Source organism: Vipera ursinii, assembly GCF_947247035.1.
Source record: "Vipera ursinii genome assembly, chromosome: 1".
NCBI lineage: Eukaryota > Metazoa > Chordata > Lepidosauria > Squamata > Viperidae > Vipera > Vipera ursinii.
The window spans coordinates 289,344,517-289,368,624 of record NC_139512.1 but is presented as its reverse complement, the minus strand read 5'-3'; the positions used below and the strand labels follow the sequence as shown (position 1 = coordinate 289,368,624).

The 24,108-nt window shown below is 34.1% G+C and overlaps 1 protein-coding gene across 18 annotated transcripts in view; it reads left to right on the top strand.

Annotated features, from left to right (window-relative positions):
* AKT3 (AKT serine/threonine kinase 3) overlaps window positions 1-24,108 on the top strand; it is a 181,080-nt gene that overhangs the window by 10,410 nt on the left and 146,562 nt on the right. For all 18 annotated transcript variants that reach the window (XR_014490886.1, XR_014490887.1, XR_014490888.1 and 15 more), the window contains one exon: window positions 621-760. Coding sequence is in view for 13 of the 18 variants with exons in the window: in XM_083349923.1 (XP_083206049.1) it covers window positions 715-760 (46 nt within the window). In the remaining 5 variants the exon portion in view is untranslated. The remainder of the gene's footprint in view (window positions 1-620; window positions 761-24,108) is intronic.

Genomic DNA, 24,108 nt, shown 5'->3' with positions numbered 1-24,108 from the left:
TGGTCTCCAACTTTTCTGGTTTGACGGCCCAGTAGGGAGGGGAGGGGACAGTTCCCTGTGAGTGGCAGATGAGGAGATCTTTGCCCACACTTGTCCACCATTTGCGCAGCCAGGTTCTTCTGCCTGGTAGTGGACCACGGCCCAGGGATTGGGGACATCAGCCCATCCCATTTGATATGGCAGAGAAGGCATGTTATTGATACTATCTTCTAGGAACTTACATTTGATGAGTGCCGGGAGGCAGTCCTTCCTTGTATGACATTTGCCTTAAGAACATTCTTCACATCCCTGAAGTCACATTAACTCCATCTCTGCTATTGTTTTGGAAGTTTCTTAAGACTTTTTTATATTATCAAGCTTGGGAACCTCAGGAAGCTGAAAACTTTTTGAGATGACTCCACTGTGATTGATATTTTGTTCATTCTGTGCAGTTTGCACAGTTTAAAGTTTTTATAATATTTTCTTGTTCAAGATGATTTTTTTTATATTTTTATGAATATAAATTCATTTATTATGAATCATTTTTAGTGAGCTGGGCAGCTATATAAGTGTGATAAATAAATAGTTTAAGTATTACTGGGACATCAGAAGAGTTAATTTTTGTTTATTTACACTTTCAGGCTGCTTTAAAATATTGGAAAGTCAGAAGAATAAAGGAACTCTAAAAGTAATACTGCAAAATATTCTTTAATCTGAAGGCTCAGTAGAGCCATCATGAGCGATGTTACAATTGTGAAAGAAGGCTGGGTTCAGAAAAGAGGTAAGTATTAATTAAAATATATGTCATAGAAAACATTGATATATCAATTATTCTCATAATTGAGTATATATTCTATACTACATACGGGGTATTGTATTATATATTATACCTTAGGTTCTTTAATGTTATACCTTGGTAAGCGTTAGTATATAAATAGTCTGTTACTGACTATTTAGAATCATCATTTTTGATAAGTCTTGCCCATTAATAAGTGGACCAGTATAGGTATTCTTCTGCTGGTATAAGTGGTTTAAAAATAATGAACTACTAATTTCAAATTTTAAATAAATTAGAATATAGGACAAAAAGGTTCATAGAGAATCGAGAAGAATCCACAAAATACATTTTATTATAATTATTGTAAAAGTTATTTATTTGTCCCTTGATTAAATAGTATCTTGTCTATTATCATTTTTTGTGGATCCCAACCAGGGATTTGACTTTACTAACAAATAAACTATATTATAGAGTGACATATATTATACAGGTTTTATGTTTGTTATATAATGCATGTATTTTGATAATATCAAAATAATATGCAGTTATGTTAGAACAAAATGTTAATTCCTATTAATCTAGTTCTTGTAAAGTTAACCAATGACGCTTTTTGTCTAGTTTTAAAATGATTTTTAATAATAGTGGCAAAATCAAATATTATGATTATACTATAGTTATATACCAGGGGTAGGCAACCTTGGCTCTTTTATGACTCATGGACTTCAACTCCCAGAATTCCTGAGCCAGCCATGCTGAGGGGAAAGGGAGAGGTTTCCAAGTATATATGAATAGATTGAATATTTGGTTGTAACTGTGGAAACAGATGTGGTGCATGCCTGCAATTACAATTTTAAAAAGTAGACGAAGCTTGTGTTTATCTTATCTTCTTTTTAACAATTTAGCTTTCAAATGATGATGTATAAGGCAGTGAGAATAGAGAGTAGAAGACGTTCCTTAGAACAGGGGTTACCAACCCCTGGTCCATGTCCCGCTGCCAGGCCGCAGCCTGTTTGGAACCAGGGCACAGAAATGGTGGGTGAGCATGCATTTGGAAAAGTGCCATGCACATGCGAAAACATCCCTTCTCCCCTCCTTACTGCCGCCACCAGTCCACTAAGCCAGAAAGGTTGGAGGCCGCTGCCTTAGAACAATTGTTAGAGAAGGAAGATAAAGTGATAAAGCAATACTACACACAGTGTTCGATGAATTGGGATCTAAATTGACTCAGTCTCATGAAGCCCTATTCAGTCTTTGGGGAAAAAAGATGGAAGCCTTGATAAGATGAAAGGTGGAAAATTCTCTCAAACAAATGTCTAGAGATATAAAAGAAGCTAATGATAAGATGGACATTTTGAAAAGTAAATCAAAAGTTAGAAATGGAGAACTGGAGAAGAAAATGAATAGTGTGGCTGGGAACTCTGAAGGAGTTAAGTTTGAGATTTAAAGCTATCCCATGGAGTTCAGATGAAAATATGAAGGAAAAATTATACCAGCATTGACCAGTTTTTTTGGACTGGGAAGATGAGGATACTGAGGCAAGAGATTCATAAGTTGTATCTAATAAACTCACATTTTTAAAGGATAAGAAATGTTTAAAGGGATGTTCAGTGCATTTTGTAAGGCTAAAAAAACACAAGAGAAGATTGATAATGTAGATATAATTATCCTAAAAGAAATTCTAATTAGAATTCTACTTAAGAATTAATACTTAAAAACTATTCCTTTTTGATAGGATATGTGAGTACCAAAACAGAAAAAGATTTTTATCTTATTGGGACAAATTAGAAGGTATGATTTTTACTTCTAAACAGATTTTGAATGAAATCTGTTCAAAAGGTCAGATTTTGGGAGAGCGAAAGGGGGGAATTTGAAGTAAATCTGGGACATTCAAATGAAGGTTGCAAAAGAGACTGCTCCAAAATCTCAACAGATGCAAAATGATTTTGAAAAAGGTGATTCTGAATTAGGTGCTACTGGCATTGATTTTTTTAAACCATTAGCCTAATTATGGATTATAAATGCTTAACGTGAAACATAAATGGAGCAAATGCACCTCAAGAAATAATCACTACTTAAAAAAATTAAAACAACATTTTCCTACAACAGAGTCTTATTAGGAAAAAAAACATAAACTATTTAACTTGTAAAAGTTGGGAGAATGTATTTCAGCTGGACTTAAAAAAATAAATGGCGTTGCCTTCTATTAAATTTCAACTAAAACCAGAACATCTATTAACTGATGAACATGACTGATTTGTTGGTGTAGAAATTGAATTATTGTTGTTAGTTGCGAAGTCGTGTCTGACCCATGGACAATGTTCCTCCAGGCCTTCCTGTCCTCTACCATCTTCTGGAGTCCATTTAGGCTCACGCCTACTGCTTCAGTGACTCCATCCAGCCACCTCATTCTCTGTCGTCCCCTTCTTCTCTTGCCCTCAATCTTTCCCAGCATTAGGCTCTTCTCCAGTGAGTCCTTCTCATTAGGTGGCCAAAGTATTTGAGTTTCAACTTCAGGATCTGGCCTTCTAAAGAGCAGTCAGGGTTGATCTCCTCTAGGACTGACCAGTTTGAACGCCTTGCAGTCCAAGGGACTTGCAGGAGTCTTCTCCAGCACCATAGTTCAAAGGCCTCAATTCTTTGGCACTCAGCCTTTCTTATGGTCCAACTTTCACACATTGCAACTGGGAAGACCATAGCCTTGACTATACACACTTTTGTTGGCAGGGTGATGCCTGTGCTTTACAGTATGTTATCTAGATTTGCCATGGCTTTCCTCCCCAGGAGCAAGCGTCTTTTAATTTTTTGGCTGCAGCCCCCATCTCCGGTGATCTTGGAGCCCAGGAAAATAAAATCTGTCACTACCTCCATTTCTTCCTCATCTATTTGCCATCATCTATTCTTCCTCATCTATTCTTCCTCATCTATTTGCCATCTATTTGTAATTCTACCATGATCTTGGTAGAATTACACGGGGCTACAAGGTTGAATTACAAGGGGCTAAAACCATGATTTGGGGAATTTATGCCCTAAGGAAGATAAATGAATTTTTTTATATAACTTATGGAGTGACTAACAAGCTTTTTCTTATGAAGATTGGTGTTTGATGGGAGATTGGAAGGGAGTGATTTCTTCACAGTTAGCACATCAGAGAAGAATATTCAAGTTACTGAAGGTGAATTACTAAAAGCTTTTTTTTAAAAAAAAATGACAGATAACTTAGCTTTAGTGTATATATGGAGACAGAAAAATGATATCCCCAGATAATGTACCGTATTTTCTGGCGTATAAGACGACTGGGCGTATAAGACGACCCCCTACATTTCCTGTTAAATTATAGGGTTTGGGCTATACTCGCCGTATAAGACTACCCCTCTTCCAACGCACACCAAATAAAAATTAAAAAACATCAGGTTTGATTTTAATATGGTAATTTTAATTCAAATACTTATGACATGCAGGTACTTAGTAGGAAAAGTGTCACTTATAAACATAAGGCTGTTTGTCATCAAACATATTTTTTATTTTATTTTTATTTTAATTCCATTTATATCCCGCCCTTCTCCGAAGACTCAGGGCGGCTTACAAGCTTAGCAGTAGCCTTCATTCTATGTATATGCCTGCTTATTAGGGCTTTCACACACACCCCAAGCGGCATTATTACAAAGTCAGCTTAATTGCCCCCAACAATCTGGGTCCTCATTTTACCTACCTCGGAAGGATGGAAGGCTGAGTCAACCTTGAGCCTGGTGGGATGCGAACCTGCACTAATTGCAGGCAGCTGGTTTTACTTAAGGAGGCATTTGCCCACTGCTCCACCAAGTGCAAGTGGATTAAACGTTTCCTAATTCACTCTAAAGCTTTCCCTGCGCAGACCAAGTGGGAGATCTGCTCCAGGTTTTCCAGCCAGCCCGCCCAGTTCCTGAGTCAAATGTGTCCTTAGAGCTAAGCAGCTGCTCTAGCTGCTGCATTCCCCACCTGCCTTTCAGGTTGGGATAGACTGCAGCTGCTCTTCAACTTTAGAAGGAAAGATGCCCAGACTCCAGATTGTGCTGAAAACTTTCTGATCCTATAAATTTAAAAGGAAATCTTTCAGATGGAGATTAAATGAAATACTATTAAAGTAAGAGTCAATAGTGGAGGATTGCAAGAAGAAATTAATAGAAATTTTTGAAAATAACAAACGTACTGATTTATGAATGGTTTGAGATGCAAGTAAAGATTTTATCACCTTTTTGCTATGGTCTTTAAGCAAATCCAGCTTCTTAAATCAATAATAAATCAACAAGCAGAATAGAACTGGGAGGGACCTTGGAGGTCTTCTAGTCCAACCCCCTGCTCAAGTAGGAGACCCTGTACACTTTGATACAAGTGGCTCTCCAGTCTGTTAAAAATAACTTTTTAAGAACTTCTGAAAGCAAGCTGTTCCACTGGTTAATTGTTCTCACTGTTGGAAAGTTTCTCCTTAGTTCTAGGTTGCTTTTCTCCTTGATTAGTTTCCATCCATTGTTTCTTGTCTTGCCTTCTGGTACTTTTGAAAATAAGTTGACTCCCTCTTCTTTGTGGTATTCTTCCATTGACTTTGTCAGTACAAACATTTTTCCATTGACTTTGTCAGTAGCCCCCTTAAAAGGTTACAAATGGTGATCACATGACCTCAGGATACTGCAACCATTGTAAATACATGCCGGTTGCCTAATGCTTGAATTTTGATCATGTGATTACAGGGACATTATGATGGTCATAAGTATGAGGACTGGTTGTATGTCTTTTTTTTCAGTGCCATTATAACCCATCAACCAGTTACGCCTTGTGCAACACAACACCTTCCAGCAGCTGCTATGTCACTGATAGCAGCAGTTCTAACAGAAGCCTCAGAGACTAGTAGACAATATGACAAGATGAGGAAGATACCAACATCTTGGTGTAATGCAAACAAGGGTGAACTAAGAGCTGGCAGAGCAGGATACCAGCAGATTTATGGTTGATGGGTTTACCTATTTTAACTTATGCAATAAAATCAACATTCAAAACACCTAGACAGTGTTCACAACCAAACACCCTGGAGATTTTTTTCCGTTTTTTCCCCCTCTGAGAAACAAAATCAAGGTGAAACGCGAACTCCTGCTGGAGCAAACCAAAGTTCTGAAAGTGCCAGCCCTAAATCCCTAGCATCTGAAATTTGAAGGAAGACTACTCCTCAGCACGATAACTTTCCATATTGTTCTGGCAACTGGTGGGTTTTGTATGTTTTGCTCCTGTTTTGCTCCTGCTTCCTGTATCACTGTACTAGGGAATAGCCTTTTGTGGTTATTTTATGCAACATAATGCTGAATGTAAAAAGAAGACTCAAGGAAATACAGGCTATTTCAAATGAGATAAAAAGAAAAGAGGAAGAATTAAAGACACTGCCAGAAAAGTTAAACATTTCATATCAAATTACAACAATAGTTATCTATATTCTCAATAAGAAAAATGAAAATAAAGATTTTTGAAATTTAAAAGAATTTTTAATTTGTGAATAAATTAGGAAAATTGTTAGCATATTAATTAAGAAAAGAGAAAGAAAAATGATTTTGAAACTTTAAGAATGAGATATGGACAATGTGCCTGTTCAAAAACCAGAATTAACAGAGTTGTTCTAACTTGTATAAAGGACCAGATATTGGAAAAAATGATGAATATTTTTAAAAAAAACTTATCAAAGCTTATACAGAAAAAAAGATAGATTAGGAATGGACCTATAACAATAAGGGAAGTTTCTGAAGCTATGAAAATATCAGGAAATGTACCAGGACTAATGGATTATCAGGTTCTTATTATAAATGTTTTCAGAATAATCTTTTACCATCCAAAATATGATGAATTCTATCCTTCAAGGAAAAAAACATGCCAGAAATTTATTTTGACAGTGGCTGATAGAGCAATAATACTTAGGGGCAAGAAATTATAGATCAATATTACTGAATATGATTATAAGTTATTTACAGCAATTTTAGAAGATAGATTGAAAAAAATCTGCAAAAAATTATTTCTGAAGATCAATATCGATTTTTACTTAAAAGACAGTTAAAATATAACGTTAGAATGATGTTGGACATGAATTCTTGGAATAGCATAATGAAAAACAAGCTGTATTAATTTTTTTAGATACAGAGAAATTTTTTGACAATTTAAACTGGCGCTTTTGTTAAAGTTTGGAAGGTATGAGTTTTGGAGAGAATTTTATAAATGGGTAAAATCAATTTATATACCTCACAGAAAGCACAAATTATTGGTAATGAAGAAATAACAAAAGCTTATGAGGTACAAAAAGGAACAAGACGTATTCCTCCTTTTGTGTATTTTGGTTCCTGAAATTTTGAATAGGGAAAGGGCAAGATAAGTGGATAATAGATGTAAAAATTTAAAAATAAATTTATATGTTGAGATCTTTTGCAGATTTTTTTGGTGCTGGTTTTGGAAGATCCTTTAAAGAGGATTGAATTATTAATGAGAAAACTAAAAGAATTTCAGACATTTGCTCCTTTTAAGAATAATAAACAAAAACAATTGTTAATATGAAAATGCAAGATCAAACCATTGATGAACAAAAAGTGTTTTGGGATTAAGAAAAGGGTAAAAAATTGAGTGTTAATTTAACAAATGTGAATTGGATGTCATTTCGAAATAATTATATTAAGACATGGAATAAAATTAAAAATGATATGCCAATATAGGAAAAATTACAATTGTTTGTGTTGGGGGAAATTTCTGTGATTAAGATGAATGTTTTACCTAGAATGTTATTTTTATTCAAGGCAATATTTGTTTTGACACGTGATGTATCTACTAAACAATGGTAACAAGGTATACCTAAATTTATATGCAAAGAAAAAATACAAATTATAACAAGATGTTAAAGAAAGTAGAGGTTTGAGCTTATCTAATATGAAATGATACAGGTGGTCCTGTGGGTAGTCAAAACTACAACGGCACTGAAAAAAAATGACTTATGACTGTTTTTCACACTTATGGCTGTTGCAGCATCCCTATGGTCACATGATCAAAATTTGGACACTTGGGGACTTTTCCCAGGATGGTGTGGCCAGCTGACTTTTTCTCTCCTGCAAACAGCTGATGATGCCACCAAATAGCTACTTTGGCGACTTGCTCCCCAGATTTGAATGGGAGCAACTAGGAGTTACCCAAGAGGATCCTTGAATGATTGTGTACCTGCTGAGAAGTGGGATCTTGAGGATCACAATTTTTGGTAGTAGCAATTGGAAGGTTGAGTCTTCCATCTTTTCCTTTCAACTGTTTGCTATCTTTAAACACTCTCTGGTTTTAACTGCACATTTTAAAGTTTTCTTTACTTTTTGATTTATATCTTAACTACTAATCAACTGGTTGAATGCTGACTTATCCTTACAGCCCCTTGCTGGATTTTAGCGTAAACTTTTTTTATTTTTTTTTTATTTTGGAGTTTTAAATCACTTTCACTTTTGCTGTAAGGAAGTCAACTTTAAACATTCAGTTAAAACCAAAGCGTGCTTAAAGAGAAGATTCATCCTAAGATAGTGAAAGTCATCTGATTTAATTTATATTTATATTACATTTTTATTATAAGAATTCTGTATTTTACTAGTTTTTAAAAGCTCTGGTCTTATTTTTCTTAAATTCTGATGGGAAATTTCCTTTTTTTCTAACTATTTTTTATCGTAGGACATTTTATCTCAGTTTTTCTCTGTGGTACATTTACTTCTCATGTCCTGAAGAGTGAAATTTTATGCTTTTGTCATGAAAGCTGAACTACAAAAGAGTTTTGGACTATATTAAAATGTAAACAACAATAAATCAAAGATTTTGAATATTATACATTATATATTCTTTACAATGTCTTCGGGAGGCCTTTGAAAAAATGCTTTTTAACTTACAAACTCTAATTGAAACATTGGATAAAGTTTACCAATGGTTTTAAATCAAACCCAAGATGACACCCAGATACAAATAATAGTAGCTGAATTAAATGTGCAGTCGAATGGACTGGAATTTGATCTCTTACTGGCAGATGTGAGGGAAAAGGAGCCTGTTGGAGAAGGCTGAAAAGGGAATGAATACAAAAGATTCAGAGATGATAGAACTGATGAGTGATGGAGTGGACTTTCTTAAGAAGATGGATGAAGTTTGGAGAGTGGATTTATTATATTTAATCACAAAGCAATTGACGAGATGCTGTGTTTTAATTTACAGAGAGATGCTTTGAACAACAAATGCTGTGGAGATACAACAGAAACTTATGACTGGGGAATGAGATGCAATTGTTGGGAAAGATCCCAATCAAAACCTTAAGGAAAAGTTTTATTATTAAATAACAAATGAGAATATTTGATCCTGGATGGATCAGAGTAAGCATTGTGATGATTTGTGGTAGATAAGAAGCCGTTGTAGACTTTCCATGAGTTAAATACAATAATAGATTGTTAGCAAAGGTTAATACAGGTTACCTAGATATATTATTTGTAATGGTTTTTGTGTTTTTATAGTTTTAATTGTGATAATTGTTCACTGCCCAGAGTCAATTTGATTGAGATGGGCGGCTATAGAAATTGAATAAATAAATATGCACACAGATCAGGTTGAAGAAGATGAAGGGCAACAGTAAATTCATAGTAAATGTATTCATGTACAATAACAATGAAACAGGTGTAATATTTCTGATTGCAGAGAAAGCTTTAGTAATTTGGACTGGACATTCTGACTAGAGGTCCTAAAATTAATCCAGAAGAAGAATTGGGTGATCAGTATATACTAATGGCAAATAGTAAAGATTAAAGCAAATGGAATTAGTTTGCACTACAAAGCATGGGTCTGACTCTGCTTAATGAAAACAGGTACCTAAATTCTGAAGAGGATTTTGTGAAAAAAGAGACTGGCTATGAGATAACAAAAGATCCAGTATTTTCAGGAGTTTATTTGACAGGATATAACACAAATATATTTCAGAACAATTATAATAAATTATGGAAAGGAATAAATGATCTTGAAACATGGAAAAACATTTACAGGTCTAGCAAAGAAAATTTAATAGATCATACAGAGGGGGGGAAATTCACAATCTGACTCAAAAGAGAGCTGGCCCTACATTTCAAGTTACATTATATTATCAAACAAGCTGTCTATCATGGATAACAAAATGAATATAATATCTGAATATCAAAACCTCAGTTATAGAGGATCTTGCTTGGCCAATGGACTTCAGAGATATTTAGGGTACAAAGAAACAAAAGAGGACAATAATTTGAAGGAACAGTGTTAAAAATGTGGAATGTTCTACAAATAACTTCAGCATTAGCATTCATGATCAAAGGGTTTTTACTTCACAGATAACTACAGTAAGAAAGATTTAATTTCAAATGCTAATATGCTACATCCAAATTCCGAAAACAGGGTAAAGACAGCAAGATTTGCTCAATGAAGATAGGAACTTATCATGGTTAATGTATTTATAAATTTATGGAAGAATAAAAAGTAAGCTTAAAAAGAAGTTACCTTAAAAGAGAATAGAATTTGAAATGCTTATACAGAACTAAGAGAATTTATTAGCATGGATTTACAAATTATTACTAAAATTGCACAAAAGAGGGAATAAATTAAAAATTATATTATAAAGATGCAAAAGTTCAAAGAATAACCATAGGAACAATAGGAAATGCTGTAAAAATTAAAAAAAAACAAACCCATTCCAAGCTATAATCTGAAAGAAAATTGGTATAAAATGTTTTAAGAGATGGTGTATAATTCCATCAATGGTCAGCAAGAAGGACAAATTATATAATATTAAAAATGACACAGTAAAGAAGAAACATATCACACATGGCAATCATGCAAAAGTACTCAAAAGTATTAGAAGGATCATAATAATAATCATTGCAATTTCCAGAAAATTAGCACTGTGCTTTCCATTCTCAGCAACCATGGTCAGACAACCATGATTGATGGTATTAAGCCACTGAGAGATCAAGTAGGACCAGCATGGATGTACAACCCTCATTCTGATCCTGTTAAGGTCCCAGTCATGCTAAACACAATCAGTTCTGCCTTAGCAATCTTTATCTTAAATCTGTCTAAAAAGGATTTGGATAATCAACTTCTAGGCCTTCTGAAGATGCAAACTGACTACCACCTTCTCAAAAATGTTCCCTAAATAGAGAATGGATTAAAATTATGGATTAAAATTATCCAGGACTGTCGGATGTACTGGTTTCTTGAAGTAGGGATGGGCCACTGCCTATTTGAGGGCCAGTGAAATCACACCATCTCTGAGGAATGAACACACCACTTCTTCTGTCCAACTACACCAATTCATTCCTCACTCATGGAAATATTCAAATATAATTAACCTGAAGTTGGATTCCGTTATAATAGAAAGAACTCAGAAAAAACTTAAAACTTTTCCATTATAGATTTCTGTGGTTTAAGACTACTCTGTTGTTTGTTAAACATAAACATGCCATATTAATCTTTAACTACAAAAGAAACAAACCTACCCGAATAGTTAAGAAGAAATGCTTTACATTAAAAATATGTATTCCAATTTCTCAAATTGGTTAAAACTTTTTGTCATATAAAACTGACTTCTTAGTTTTTAAATTAAAATCTGTTTAAATTGAAAATTAAATCAAAATCTTACTTTGTGAAATTAGGAACTAACTTAAATATTCTGCCACTTATTTGGTTCATTACTCATTTGTCTCTCTTTTTCTCTTGCTATATTTCTTGCTTCTGTTTGCTGTCATGGCATTACCCTTACTAGTTTGAGGAAGGTGAAGACTTTTGAGTTCTGTTTTTTCATTCTTAATTGAGAAGTGAGAGGAGCTTTAATAATTTTGTTGTATTGTTGTAACTGAACAATACCATGCTTTACTTTTCTGATATTGTAGTATGAGTAGTTCCTCTGTTATAGAGAATATGGAATACTCTGTTTAGGACACTGTACTTTCAGTTGTCATCCAGTGCTTGAATTATTCACTATTCATCTGCTAGAAAATAGATGATAGTGAAAAAAGGAACAGGTTGCCATTATCTTTCTTATCAAAGATTAAATATTGTTTATCCTGAGAGAATAGGTGAATTAAAAACTATTTTATTCAGTAAATATATTTTTAAATAAAAAATGATTACATTTATTGTATATTTGTATACCTGGTTTATTTGTAATTCACAGAATTTTTATTAACTATTTTTTAAATTTTTTTATTTTAATTCCATTTATATCCCGCCCTTCTCCGAAGACTCAGGGCGGCTTACAAGCTTAGCAGTAGCCTTCATTCTATGTATATGCCTGCTTATTAGGGCTTTCACACACACCCCAAGCGGCATTATTACAAAGTCAGCTTAATTGCCCCCAACAATCTGGGTCCTCATTTTACCTACCTCGGAAGGCTGAGTCAACCTTGAGCCTGGTGGGATGCGAACCTGCACTAATTGCAGGCAGCTGGTGTTACTTAAGGAGGCATTAGCCCACTGCTCCACCAAGGCTCTATGCTATTATAGTGCTACAATGTCATAATTAGGCTTTAGTTTGAAGCATTTTTAATGTTGGCCTTAATTATAATTAGAAAACAGACTCCATGTAGAATATGGTCATATTCAGATTCAACTATTTCAGATAGTTGAGTGAAAAGTAATATCTCCAGTATTATAAGCCACCAACAGATGGCAGTACTGACATGCTAGAAACTCTCACATGTTCTTTAGTATCTGTTCTTTCAGTTGGCAGGCAGATGCTGTGAAAAACAATTATATTTCTGTTTGTGGAATAGAAACCTGCAGCTTTCATGAGTATGCTTTAAGCCAGTGGTTCCCAACCTTTTCTATACCCTGCAGCCCTAGAACAATTCTGATATATTCTCGCACCCCTTACAAAAGTTCAAAATAATGGCAACGAATTATGCATATACACTATAATTTTGAAAACCCAAATTTTCACATCCCCTGGAATATTGTCTTGCATCCTCAGGGGGTGCCAGCATCCCTGGTTTGGAACCCCTGCTTTAAGTAAAGCACTGTGATTGAATTTTTAACTGCTAAAGAGATGAATTGAAATTCACCATTAAATGCAGTTTTTAATGATGATTGTGTTGATCTGAGTACTATGCATTGATGTGCCCAAAAATGTAAAGATGGTGAGTTAGGAAGAAGAACTGATTTATGAATTAAGAATGAAGTGGAGAAGCATGGCCATAGCAACTTGAGTTTTCTTCTTGTCCTGCTCTGACATTTGGGTATTTTCTTTAACTTTTAGACATTTAAACCATGAGTCTAGATAAGATACAGGTTTCCCCAGGCCATTTTTAAAAACCATCTAGCACCCATGCAGTTGAGGTTCTCCAACACTGACCATGCTGCGAAGTCCCCCCAGTTTTTCTTTTTTTTTTATTTGGCAAAAGGATTAAAAGATTGTTCAAAAGAATCAAAAATTAAGATTATTATTTCTCTGTACTGGATTTTCTAGTGACAATTACTTTTTTATTCTGGATTTCATAATTATAATTATTCTGATCACTTTCCCCACCTGTTCCCATGTGGAGGAACAAGGAGAGGGAGAGACAATTCGATTGCAGCAGCAACAACTATATGGTGGTGAGATGAACTCTTTCCTTAAAAAAAGAAAAAAAAAGCTTTAATCAAGATGAGTTCCAGAATTCAGAGCACCTGCGAAACAGATTCTGTTGAACTTATATGGCATGATCTGAATTTGAATTACAACACACTTTCTGGGAAAAATTTGTAGGCTTTAACTAACTGCTTCTGTGAATGCCTGTGACTCATAGAGAATTACAACAGTGAAGTGAGAGACCACAAGTATCCTTGACTTACAACCATGACTGTAACTGGAACTTCCATTGCTAAGCAATGCGATCCTTAAGTGAGTCACACCCAATCTTATGACCTTTTTTGCCATGGTTGTTAAGTGACTCACACAGTTGTTACGTGAGCTGTGTAGTTGTTAAGGGAATCTGGCTTTGTCCATTGACTGCTTGTTGAAAGGGTCCTGGGAATATTGTAAATGCTCATCACGGAATACTGTAACTGTCATAAATGCATGCTGGTTTTGATCAGTATCATCAGTTCTTTCTCCCGTCCTCTGACTTCAAGATCCACTAGATGGCACCAAAATACACAATTTACATTGACATATACAGGTAGATCCAGGTTACAATGGTAATTGAGGCCAGAATTTCCATCACTAAGTAATGCAGTTGTAAAGCATGGCATCATATGATTGCATCACTTAGCTACAGAAATCCCAACAGTCTTAGTTGCCATTGTTGACTGAATCTCAAGTTGCTAGGTGAGGAGCCACCCTAATGCAAGCTATTCCCCGTTTGGGGAATCCCAGTGCTTAGTTTCGGTAAGGTAAGGGCCTCCTCTTGAACACCCCCAACCTTCCCATTTCTTTCATCTCTGCCCTTTTGGGTACCTTGCACAGAAGCACTCCCTGATGGTGGTGACAGGACTAGTAGTAGTTGGGTAGAGACTTGGGGTCTTCAGCAGTCTCAGCTGGCACCTCCACTCCTGGCCTCTACTTCAGCTCCAGTGTTGCCAATGCTGTCCCTACATCAAGTGCCACCTCAACATCAAGTGCCACCTCAAGCACCATGTCAAGAGTAGCCACCCAGCTCACCAGCACAAAGCTGCAGCTGCTTTTACTACTCTGAACTCTGCTGGCCTTGCTGTGCACAGCTGACCTTTGTCATCTACTGCTGCCTAGGCATGCCTGGTATGACCCTATACAAGACAGTTATTGGCCATGCCAGGCCTTCTTGAGGTTATGTGTGTTGTTCTTTTGGTTTTGAAAGGACTCAGAAATGTTTGAAGCTTCACAAGAAGGGTACACATGTTTTGGAGAACACCGGGAGAAAGAAGACAGCAGAGATTGGAAATAATTGGACTTTTTTTGAGGAACTATATTCCAAACTTAAAATTGACAAGGAATGTCTGAAAACATACAAAGGCACAGCTCTTAAAGAATCCAGTAAAGAACATACACATTTGTGAAGCAAATCTTTAACCATTCAGGAGATCAAAGAATAAAAGAGATAAAAATAAAAACAATTTAAAAATAAAATTGGATACATGTCAAACCCAGGTAGGCTGATAGCCCAGAATTACCAGAAGTTAGAAAAGGAATTAGTGACATAACTATTAAATATGATGAATGAAATCAAGGAGATAAAAACAATGTCAAAGACATAGAAATAAGCATTCATAACAAAGAAAGGAAAGTCATGAACAAGAACACAAAGAAATCTCAGTCACATAGACCAATTTCGTAATAGAATTTTGTATGTAAATATATTAGCTATGTAAAAAGAAGTGCATTCCCAAATAATAACCACCTACCAGACACATATTCCAAAGGCAACATTGATGGAGAACAGTTGAATTACTTATAAATGCACTATATGTCAGTATTATGAATAAGGCAGCTGTAATATTTTAGCTGAGGAAAAAGCTTTGACATCTTTGAATGAATATTTCTGCTGGAGGTTCTAGACAAAATGAATCCTGGGAATGATCCCAAAGAGCGTATGTCAACAATAAACAGCAAAGAGTACAGTGAAGGGAACACTCTGCAAGCTTCTCAGAATGAAAGGCACAAGGCAAAATATCCATTCTTTCCTTTACTATTTGTAATCTCTTTGGAAGTCATAGTAAACAAGATCCCAAAAGATAAATAACTGGAATAATGATCAAGAAGAGGGATACAAAATGAAATACTATGCAGACAATATAATATTAATTATGCAACCACAAAGCTCCATATGACTGTTGATATAAATAATCAAAGATTTTGGCTGCCTTTCCAGAAAGAAAATTAATGAAAAGAAAGCTAAGATAATAAGACATTTACCCTGTGAAGAAGAAGACTTTATAAAAGACACACTGTCTGCAAGATAGCAAAGGACTCTGAAATATCTAAGTTTCCACTTGACAGGAAGTAATAAAGATAAATTTCAAAACAATTACAGCAAATTATAGAAAGAAAAAGAATGAAATGGAGAGCTGTAACAACAACCAACAAATTTCATGTGAGAAAGTTTGATGAACGGATCACTCAGAAGGAAATTGTTGTCAAGCTTGGCATTTCACAGGAATGTATGGGTCATATTATTGATGTTCTTCAATATTATAAGATTTGTGGAAGATGGATTCCTCACATGCTGAGAGTTCCAAGAGTTGATACTTGGCAGCAATTGTCACACTTTGACAAAGAAAGTGAGGAATTTCTTTATAGCATTGTGGCAGCCAACAAAATATGGGCTTTTCATTATGACCCAGAATTGAAGTGTCAGTCCATGGAATATCATCACAACACTTCATGTGCAAAAAAAAAGATAGAAAAAAATAAAAACCTAGGGTTTGACAGGAAAATTTATGGTGTACAGTTATTTTGAGACACAGATGGTATTATTCACATGGATTTTCTTGAACCTGGCACCAGTATCAGATCAGAGTGCTATATTCAACTGCAATGCTCAACAGAACTGCCATACTCAAAACTTGAAACAATGATTAAGCAGAGTTCAGGACCATAAAAAGAAATATTTTCTGTGACATGGTGCTAGGCCTCACACTCTACAAACCACTGAAGAGGCAGTTGAGAAGTTGGATCTGTCTTCCTCTACTCTTCTTACAGTCCAGACTTGGTGACATACAACTTTCACCTTTTCTCAAAATTGAGGAATACCTCTGTGGGCATCTGTTGATTCAAATGAAGAGTGTGGAAAGGACTATATGGTTTAGTTGGGTTCAAGGGGTCCACATCATTAGTGTTCTCCAACATCTGAAACTACTCTTGTTTGTTCCAGAATGAAACATTTTTAACTCAGCACAATTAGCAAAATAGAAACAGAAAACTGATGGCAGAAGAAGACCTAATGATCCATCAAGACTGCCCCTTGACATATTTTGTTTTTTTCTTTTTAATTAATTAATTTTAATATTTTTATTTCATTTTTTAAATTTTTCTCAGATGATGGACATGTATTTATCTCAAGCATGTTTTAACTCAGTTACTGATGATTGACTCACGATCTCTTCTGGAAGTTGGTTCCAAGCTTCCACTACTCTTTCTGTGAAATAATACTTTCTAACATTACTTTTGAACTTCCCTCCTGACAGTTTGAGATTATGCCTCTGTGGTCTTGATTTTTGCTTAATATTGAAAATACCGCCTTTTAGAACCTTATTACACTCTTAATATATTTAAAGGTTTCAATCATGTCCCCCTTTTCCCTTCTGTCTTCCTGGTTGTACAAACTCAGTTCCTTCCATCTCTCCTGATATCTTCTGTCCCTTACACATTGTACCATTTCTGTTGTCCATCTCTGGATTCACTCAATTTTGTCAATGTCTTTTTAAAGTGAGGTCTTCAGAATTGGACACAATATTCCAAATGGGGTCTTACTAAAGCCTTATACAGCAGGATTAGTACCTCCTTTTTCTTGCTGGTGATCCCTCTAGTGATGCATCCCAGAATTTTGTTTGCCTTCACAGTTGCCTGGCCACCCTGTTTACTCATTTGCAGTCATCTGCTATGAGCACACCTAAAGCCTTTTCTTCTGTTGCTCTGTCTAATATTGTACCCCCAATATTGTATTCTGCCAGAGGATTCTTTTTCCCCATCTTACATTTAGAAACAATGAACTCCAGTCTACACATTTTTGGCCAATTCTCCAGCAAAGCTAAATCATTTTCCATGTAACGAATACCCCCAGGACTATTAATTTTATTACACACTTTTGTGTCATCAACAAAAAGACAACATTTATCTAGAAATCTTTCTGCTATATCACTTACAAATATATTGAATAAAATAGGACCTGAGCCTTGTGGTACACCCCTTGTGACAGACAGTGCCCCATTAACAATCACACAATCACCTATACCTGAGCTAATTTCCTATCCGCTAAACCACCCAGTAGTTAAGCCCTAGCCTGTGCAACATTTTTTATTAGCTCATATGAAGCGTATCAAATGCTTTGCTAAAATCCAGATAGGTTATGTATACAGCACCACCTTCAGCCCAAACATTTGTCACATAGTTAAAAAAGTCAATTAGCTTGACATGATCTGCCCTCCGTAAAAAAAATAAATGGTGCTTTGGGTCCATCAAATGGTGTGCTTTTAAATGTTCGTAATCCTTTTTTTCAGGAGTGATTCCATTAACTTCATTACTATAGACGTTAAGCTCTCTCTAGTTTCCAGCTTCTTCCCTAGCTCCTTTCTTGTGGATAGCTGTTTGCCATTCCTGAGGAACTTAATCTGTTAGAAAAGACTGGTTAAACAGATCACTTAATGGCCCAGTGAACTCTGGGATGAATACCATCCAGGCCATTGCTTTACTAAACTTTAATTGGGCTATAGCTCACTTACATTTGTTTTCACTGTTGTACTATTTCCAATTTATTTCCAGTATTTTTAAATACATTTTTATGAATATTTTGTCTGGAGAATTTATTTTAGGGAAGTGAAAATTTATGAGGAGCGATTGAGTTTTGGTTCAGTTTTTGCTCAGAAGGGTAAAATTAGGAAAAATTCAACCAAAAGAATTTCTGCCTCTGTTGATTATTCTTAATTTTATTTTTGTTTCTAACGTCTGTTACTATTGAACATTTTCATTGCAAGTATGTTCTTTGTTCAGTTCTCTATCAACTTAACTGCTTAGAGTTACAGATATTTGAAATATTGTAGAAGCCTTTATAAATAAAATCTCATTTTAAAAAGAAAGTCTACGTCATCAGCATTTTCCCCATCTTTCACATGCTTTAAGCTATAGTTCAGGTAGAACAGTATTTCAAATGCCCGCACCAGGCACCTGCAATTTCTGTAATTCTAGCCTTAATTGAAATAATGTATATTTAGTATAGTAGTCTATATCTGTACTTCTTACCACATAATCCATCTGTTGGTAATACATTTTATGGTATTTTGATTCCATCTTGAGGAGGATGTACATTTGCATAATGCAAATATACGTATTTTTAATATAATGCACAACTCTGGTAATACAAAAAATAATGCTGGAAATATTTTTAGTAGAAAACCCATTGGTCAATGGTAGTTTAATGTAAATGCTACTTTTTTATATATTTTATTTGTTGGAAAATGTATATGGCTGCCCTTCTTAAACAAATTTGGTAACTAATGAATAATACAGAAAGAAACATATTAATAAATATTAATAACATAATAAATACTTTAGCTTTAAAGCAATCTACAAAAGTTTATAGCGAAAATACTTACTAAAATCTACCAAAGAAAAATACATGGTTGCCATACTTGCAGAGACTATATGCAGCCTAAAAGTCTAATTAAGACTGGGTTCTATATAAGGCAAAGTATATAGGACAGGAGACGATAGCCTTAGCTGCGTTGTGAACTAGAACCCCCATTACAGATCTGGGATGGAAATTCTTCATTCAGGAAAAAATTCCCTCCACCTAGAAAATTATTATGTCACAGTGAATGTCTCTTCTGATTTTAGTGCTTCCTCATTCTAATATTTTTATATAATTTGCTTTCATCTATGCAGTTAGAATTATAGGTTTTTGGGGTTTTTTTTTTAAAAAACTTGATTCTAAAAGGATGAAAGTAGTTATGCATATGAATAAACATTATTGGAAAACTTAACTATGTTAAAATGTTTTTTTTAATTTTTGAAAAACTAAATACTATTCTTAAGAAATTGAAACATTAAAGAACATCTGCTTTTTAAATACTGCTAAATTGTAATAATTAAAGGTTAAATAAAAGCTGGGAAAGCTTTGAAATTTGAAATGTTTGTTAACAGCTAGTAACATGACTTACTGAAGACATTTTGTCAAAGTTGAAGAAGTTAGAGCTAATTAATTTCTTGGGAGACATATGATGAAATTGTAGGTGTGATAACATATTTGAGTAACATATGGTCGTTATAGGGTACCTTTCTAATGACTGAGCAGCAAATTAAAAATAGATTTTTCTGCTTTTTAGTACAAGTTCTTTGTTTATATTACATTTCATTATACATAATCTCGTTGCATATTGACTTTGCTTGTAATAGAATTATAAAATCATACATATACATGCATACTACTTTGTGTAATTTTGGTATGGAAAGTTTTTTCCCCCCAATGAGACAATTTCTTTCCAAAAAGGGTGTTAATAAATCCACTAAATATGGTTGTTATGCAGTGGATTTATTAATCCTGTACTTTTCTACTTAAAGCCTGACATTTCGGGGATGGCAAATTGAGAAGACTGGAGGATTTCTAATATATCTAAAACTTTGTTCACCTACCACTCTTTCCTCTCATTGTTCTTGAAACCCTATTCTGTAAGCATAGCTTCCAAGAATTTAGGGAAAGATAACCCTCCATTTTATTCATCTATGGTTGACTTGACCAGTCTCAAATATGTTCAGTTTAGCTTGTAATGCTTTTCTTATAATGAATTGAGCAGAAATTATTTTTGCTCAAAATTATTTTTGATTCAAAATAAAATAGGATGCTATACATATATGATCAGAATTTTGTTATATAGTCTAACTTTATAATTTCTTACACTAAATATACTTTAATATTCATATAACAAAATTCTTGACTGTTGCAAATGTGTCCCTAACCACTGTAAAGTATTTTTATATGGTGAGTATCTTGAATTAATTTTCTATACTATTTTTTGCATGTATTTCCCAACCAACTACCTGGAATCTTATTTTTTGCCTAGATATTCATGGTAACAAGCATTTATTGTTGAATTTTCAAAAGCTATAAGCAGTGATTAGTAAACTGTAATATAACATGATACATATATGTAAAATCAGTACATTCTGTCATTTTGTTCTTTTATTTATAACATTTTGAGGAAGAAATTCGAATGAAATTTATCAGTTTCATCTCATATGAAGTCAGTAAATCAATTAAAAAGAAATTTTTAACATGTATTATACAACTTTGACAGGATCATTTATGCCCTTGTACCTATTATCACTTCCTTGAAGGTTGGTAAGGCATGATTTACCTTTGCAAAATCCATTTAAGGCAGGGTGTAGTAATCAGGTGTAGAGAATTGTGGCTGACATGTTTCAACCGAGCTAGTACATTTGAAACTTATTTTGCATAGAATTTGAATTTTCTCTGAACTTAGTACCTTTAGGGTAACAATTTTATGAAGAAAATGAATAATGTGTAAGAAGATAAATGTGCAGTTACTCATTGCATTTAGAAATGATTTTTTGGTAGAGTTCTGCTATGCAGATGTGGTTTTTTTATTAGCACTAAAATCACAGTATGCTTGAAAATTTAGTTGGTCCTCAGTTCACTGATTGCTCCTTAAAATATTGTTTGGATTGGATTATTGAAGCTTGAATGGCTTGGGGAAAAACTGACATCATTAATGAAGTGTTACTTGTCTGTGATTTTTTTTAAAAACTTAAGTTTATGTTTTTAACGTTTAACATTATGGGAAAATGACGTAATACATGAGCCCTCTGTCAGTCCGCTTATTAAATAAATTCTAAAAATAGCAAAAAGCTGTTCCACATATTTATAGATTTTATTGCAAGTGAGAAAAAATCAAGAGAAACAATGCACTATAGATTTGATGTGATTTTTTTTAATAAAAGCACTTTCGATGCACCCAAAAATAGAAATTCAAGACACATTAATTTTCATATTATAAATAATATTTTAAAAGGGTATTCCAGGCAATATTCTTTTGTTTTCTCTGTCACCTTTGTACAAATGGAAAGCAGTATTTCCCTTTGTTCTAGTCTCTTAGGCTTATGAAGCAGCCTAGACAGTTTTTCAACATCAGATGGGCTTTCTGGTATCTCATTTGTAAGATAGCAGAGTCAACAAGGAAAACCTAGATAATTGGCATTCTAATCAGATAGTTCAATGCAAAGTGAAGTACTGTAGGAAAGTTTCGATAGAACCATTCAGGCAGAGTAATCCAGTTGTCTGGGTAGCTGGTTTTTCCTAAGGAACTATTTATATTATGGGAGAGATGACTACAATTAATCATACTTTTTTTAAAATGAAAAAGTAATCTGCACATCAAGAAAAAACGGATTTTCCCTTGGAGATGACATTTCCTAAGTCAGTAATCATAAGAGAGAGCTGTTATTATCTCTGCATTTTAGTTAATTAAGTCTATAATTTTCTTGTACATTAGGAATTCTTTAAAATAAACAACTTATAAAATGGAATGTAAGGCTAAAAGTATCTTTGAATTTAACTTTTATTTCCACTTAATGCTATTATTCATTTGTACTTGTTTTGTTGAGTTTTTATTAATTTACTGTATGCTATCAGGAAACAATGTGTTTGCTGTGTTTGGATCCCTGCCCACTTCAAATAGAAAATGATATTCATCTGTATCAAAATGAGTGTTTAATTTAATGATAACTCAGTGAAGATGATACACCAATAGTTATTCTTACAATCAATTCTGACTTTTCTGTCAGAATTGTGTCACATTTTAAAATATTCCATAGTTTCAGCATATAGTTTTGCTATTAATTGTTTATGAAAAATAGTTTTTGTATTAATTTACTACTTAATAAAATACAAAACACCATAGAATTTAATAGATACTTTTTTATTTCTCTAGGCATTGATATGCCAATTGATTTTTAGGACATGTGGGCTGTTTTTATTATGTTTAAATTACATTTAATACATTTTAGCATTTCAGTGCTTTCAGCTTTTCTTGTTAATAGCCTTAAGTGCCATATATTGTTCATGATATGGATAAAGAACCAGTATCTTGTGAAGGGGGAGAAGAACATGGAAAAGGGAAGAAATGAATGAAACAGGAGTAAATGGTAGAATATTTGTGGGAAGAGAAACCCTGAGTGCTCTCCCAGCATCATGAATCGAAGTGAATGTAAGCAAAAAGGTTATTTAGTATTAAGAAAAAAAGTATTGTACAGAGTATCACAAAGTCTGTGGAATTACACTGACAGTAAATCCAAAAATGTTGCTTGATGAGAATGTTGAATGAAAATAAACAGGATGAGAGTAATGCATGTAGGAATGCTTGCTCTAAGAAATGAAGTTGAAAGATACTATATCTATACAGCATCGATGTAATGACAGAAAAGGGTAATTGTAACAAATGTAGTCAAAGTGAACAAGGAATGTTTAAAATTTAAAAGGTAAAACTAGAGTGATTTTAATGGAAATAAAAAAAGTTTTGGAAGTAAGTGAAAGGGACCAAATAAAGAGACTTTGTCAGGGTGAAAGGAATTAAGAATAGAAGAGATTAAATGATTTTGGATGAAACTGAAGTAAAGCAATGCTGGTAAGAGTATTTTAGAGTTTGTAGAGAAATGATAGTGACATGCCAAACAATGGAATTGAAATTAAAACTAAATGTTATTGTCCAAGAAAAAAAAGTTATAAAATAACAAAGCTGCAGGTGTATATTGTGTTATTAGAGAAAGTTTAATATTTAATGTGTATAAAGACTGCATGACCATTGGAAGAATACTGTTAACTTTCCCATATATATATAAGGGAAATCAACCCTAAAGGAAATCAACCCTGTCTGTTCTTTGGAAGGGCAGCTACTGAAGCTCAAGTACTTTGATCACCAAATGAGAGGACTCATTGGAAAAGACTCTGATGTTGATAAAGATTAAAGGCAAAGGGAGAAGGGGATGACAGAGGATGAGATGGTTAGATAATGTCATTGACTGAATGAATATGAATTTGGGCAAAGTCCAGGAAATGCTGGAGAACGGGCTGGTGTGTCATGGTCCGTACGGTCACAAAGAATCAGACAAGATTTAGTGACTGAATAACCAATATCTAGTAAGGGAAAAGGTAGCAAGTATAAATTCAAAAACTACAGGGGGATTAGTCTAAGTGCTGAAAACAGGTAGTGTAATTCTAACTGAAAGTATACAAAAATAAGCAAACGCTGGGAAGTACATATTTTTACCTTCAGCAAGTAATTGAGAAGTGCATGAATGTGTGAAAATTTATTCGGTCTCTATTGATTTGCAGAAATTATATAATAAAGGTAATATATGAAACAATAGAAAATACTTGTTGCTCAGGTTTTAGGTTTTGGCTGTGGTTTGTTCTCCAAGCTTATTTTAATATAATTTCTGAACATTTTGTTATCAAACTAGGTAACATTATCAGCAGGATTTTCTTGTCTTATTCTCCTTCGCTCATAAATGTCTTGTGTGCCAGTGTGGTCAGTTGGTCATGCGATGGGTTGTTTATTAGGAGCTATATTTGAATTCTGAGCAGCTGATTGGTTCTCTTGTTGATTGGTACTTTGAATGGTCTGGTTTCTTACATATTGAT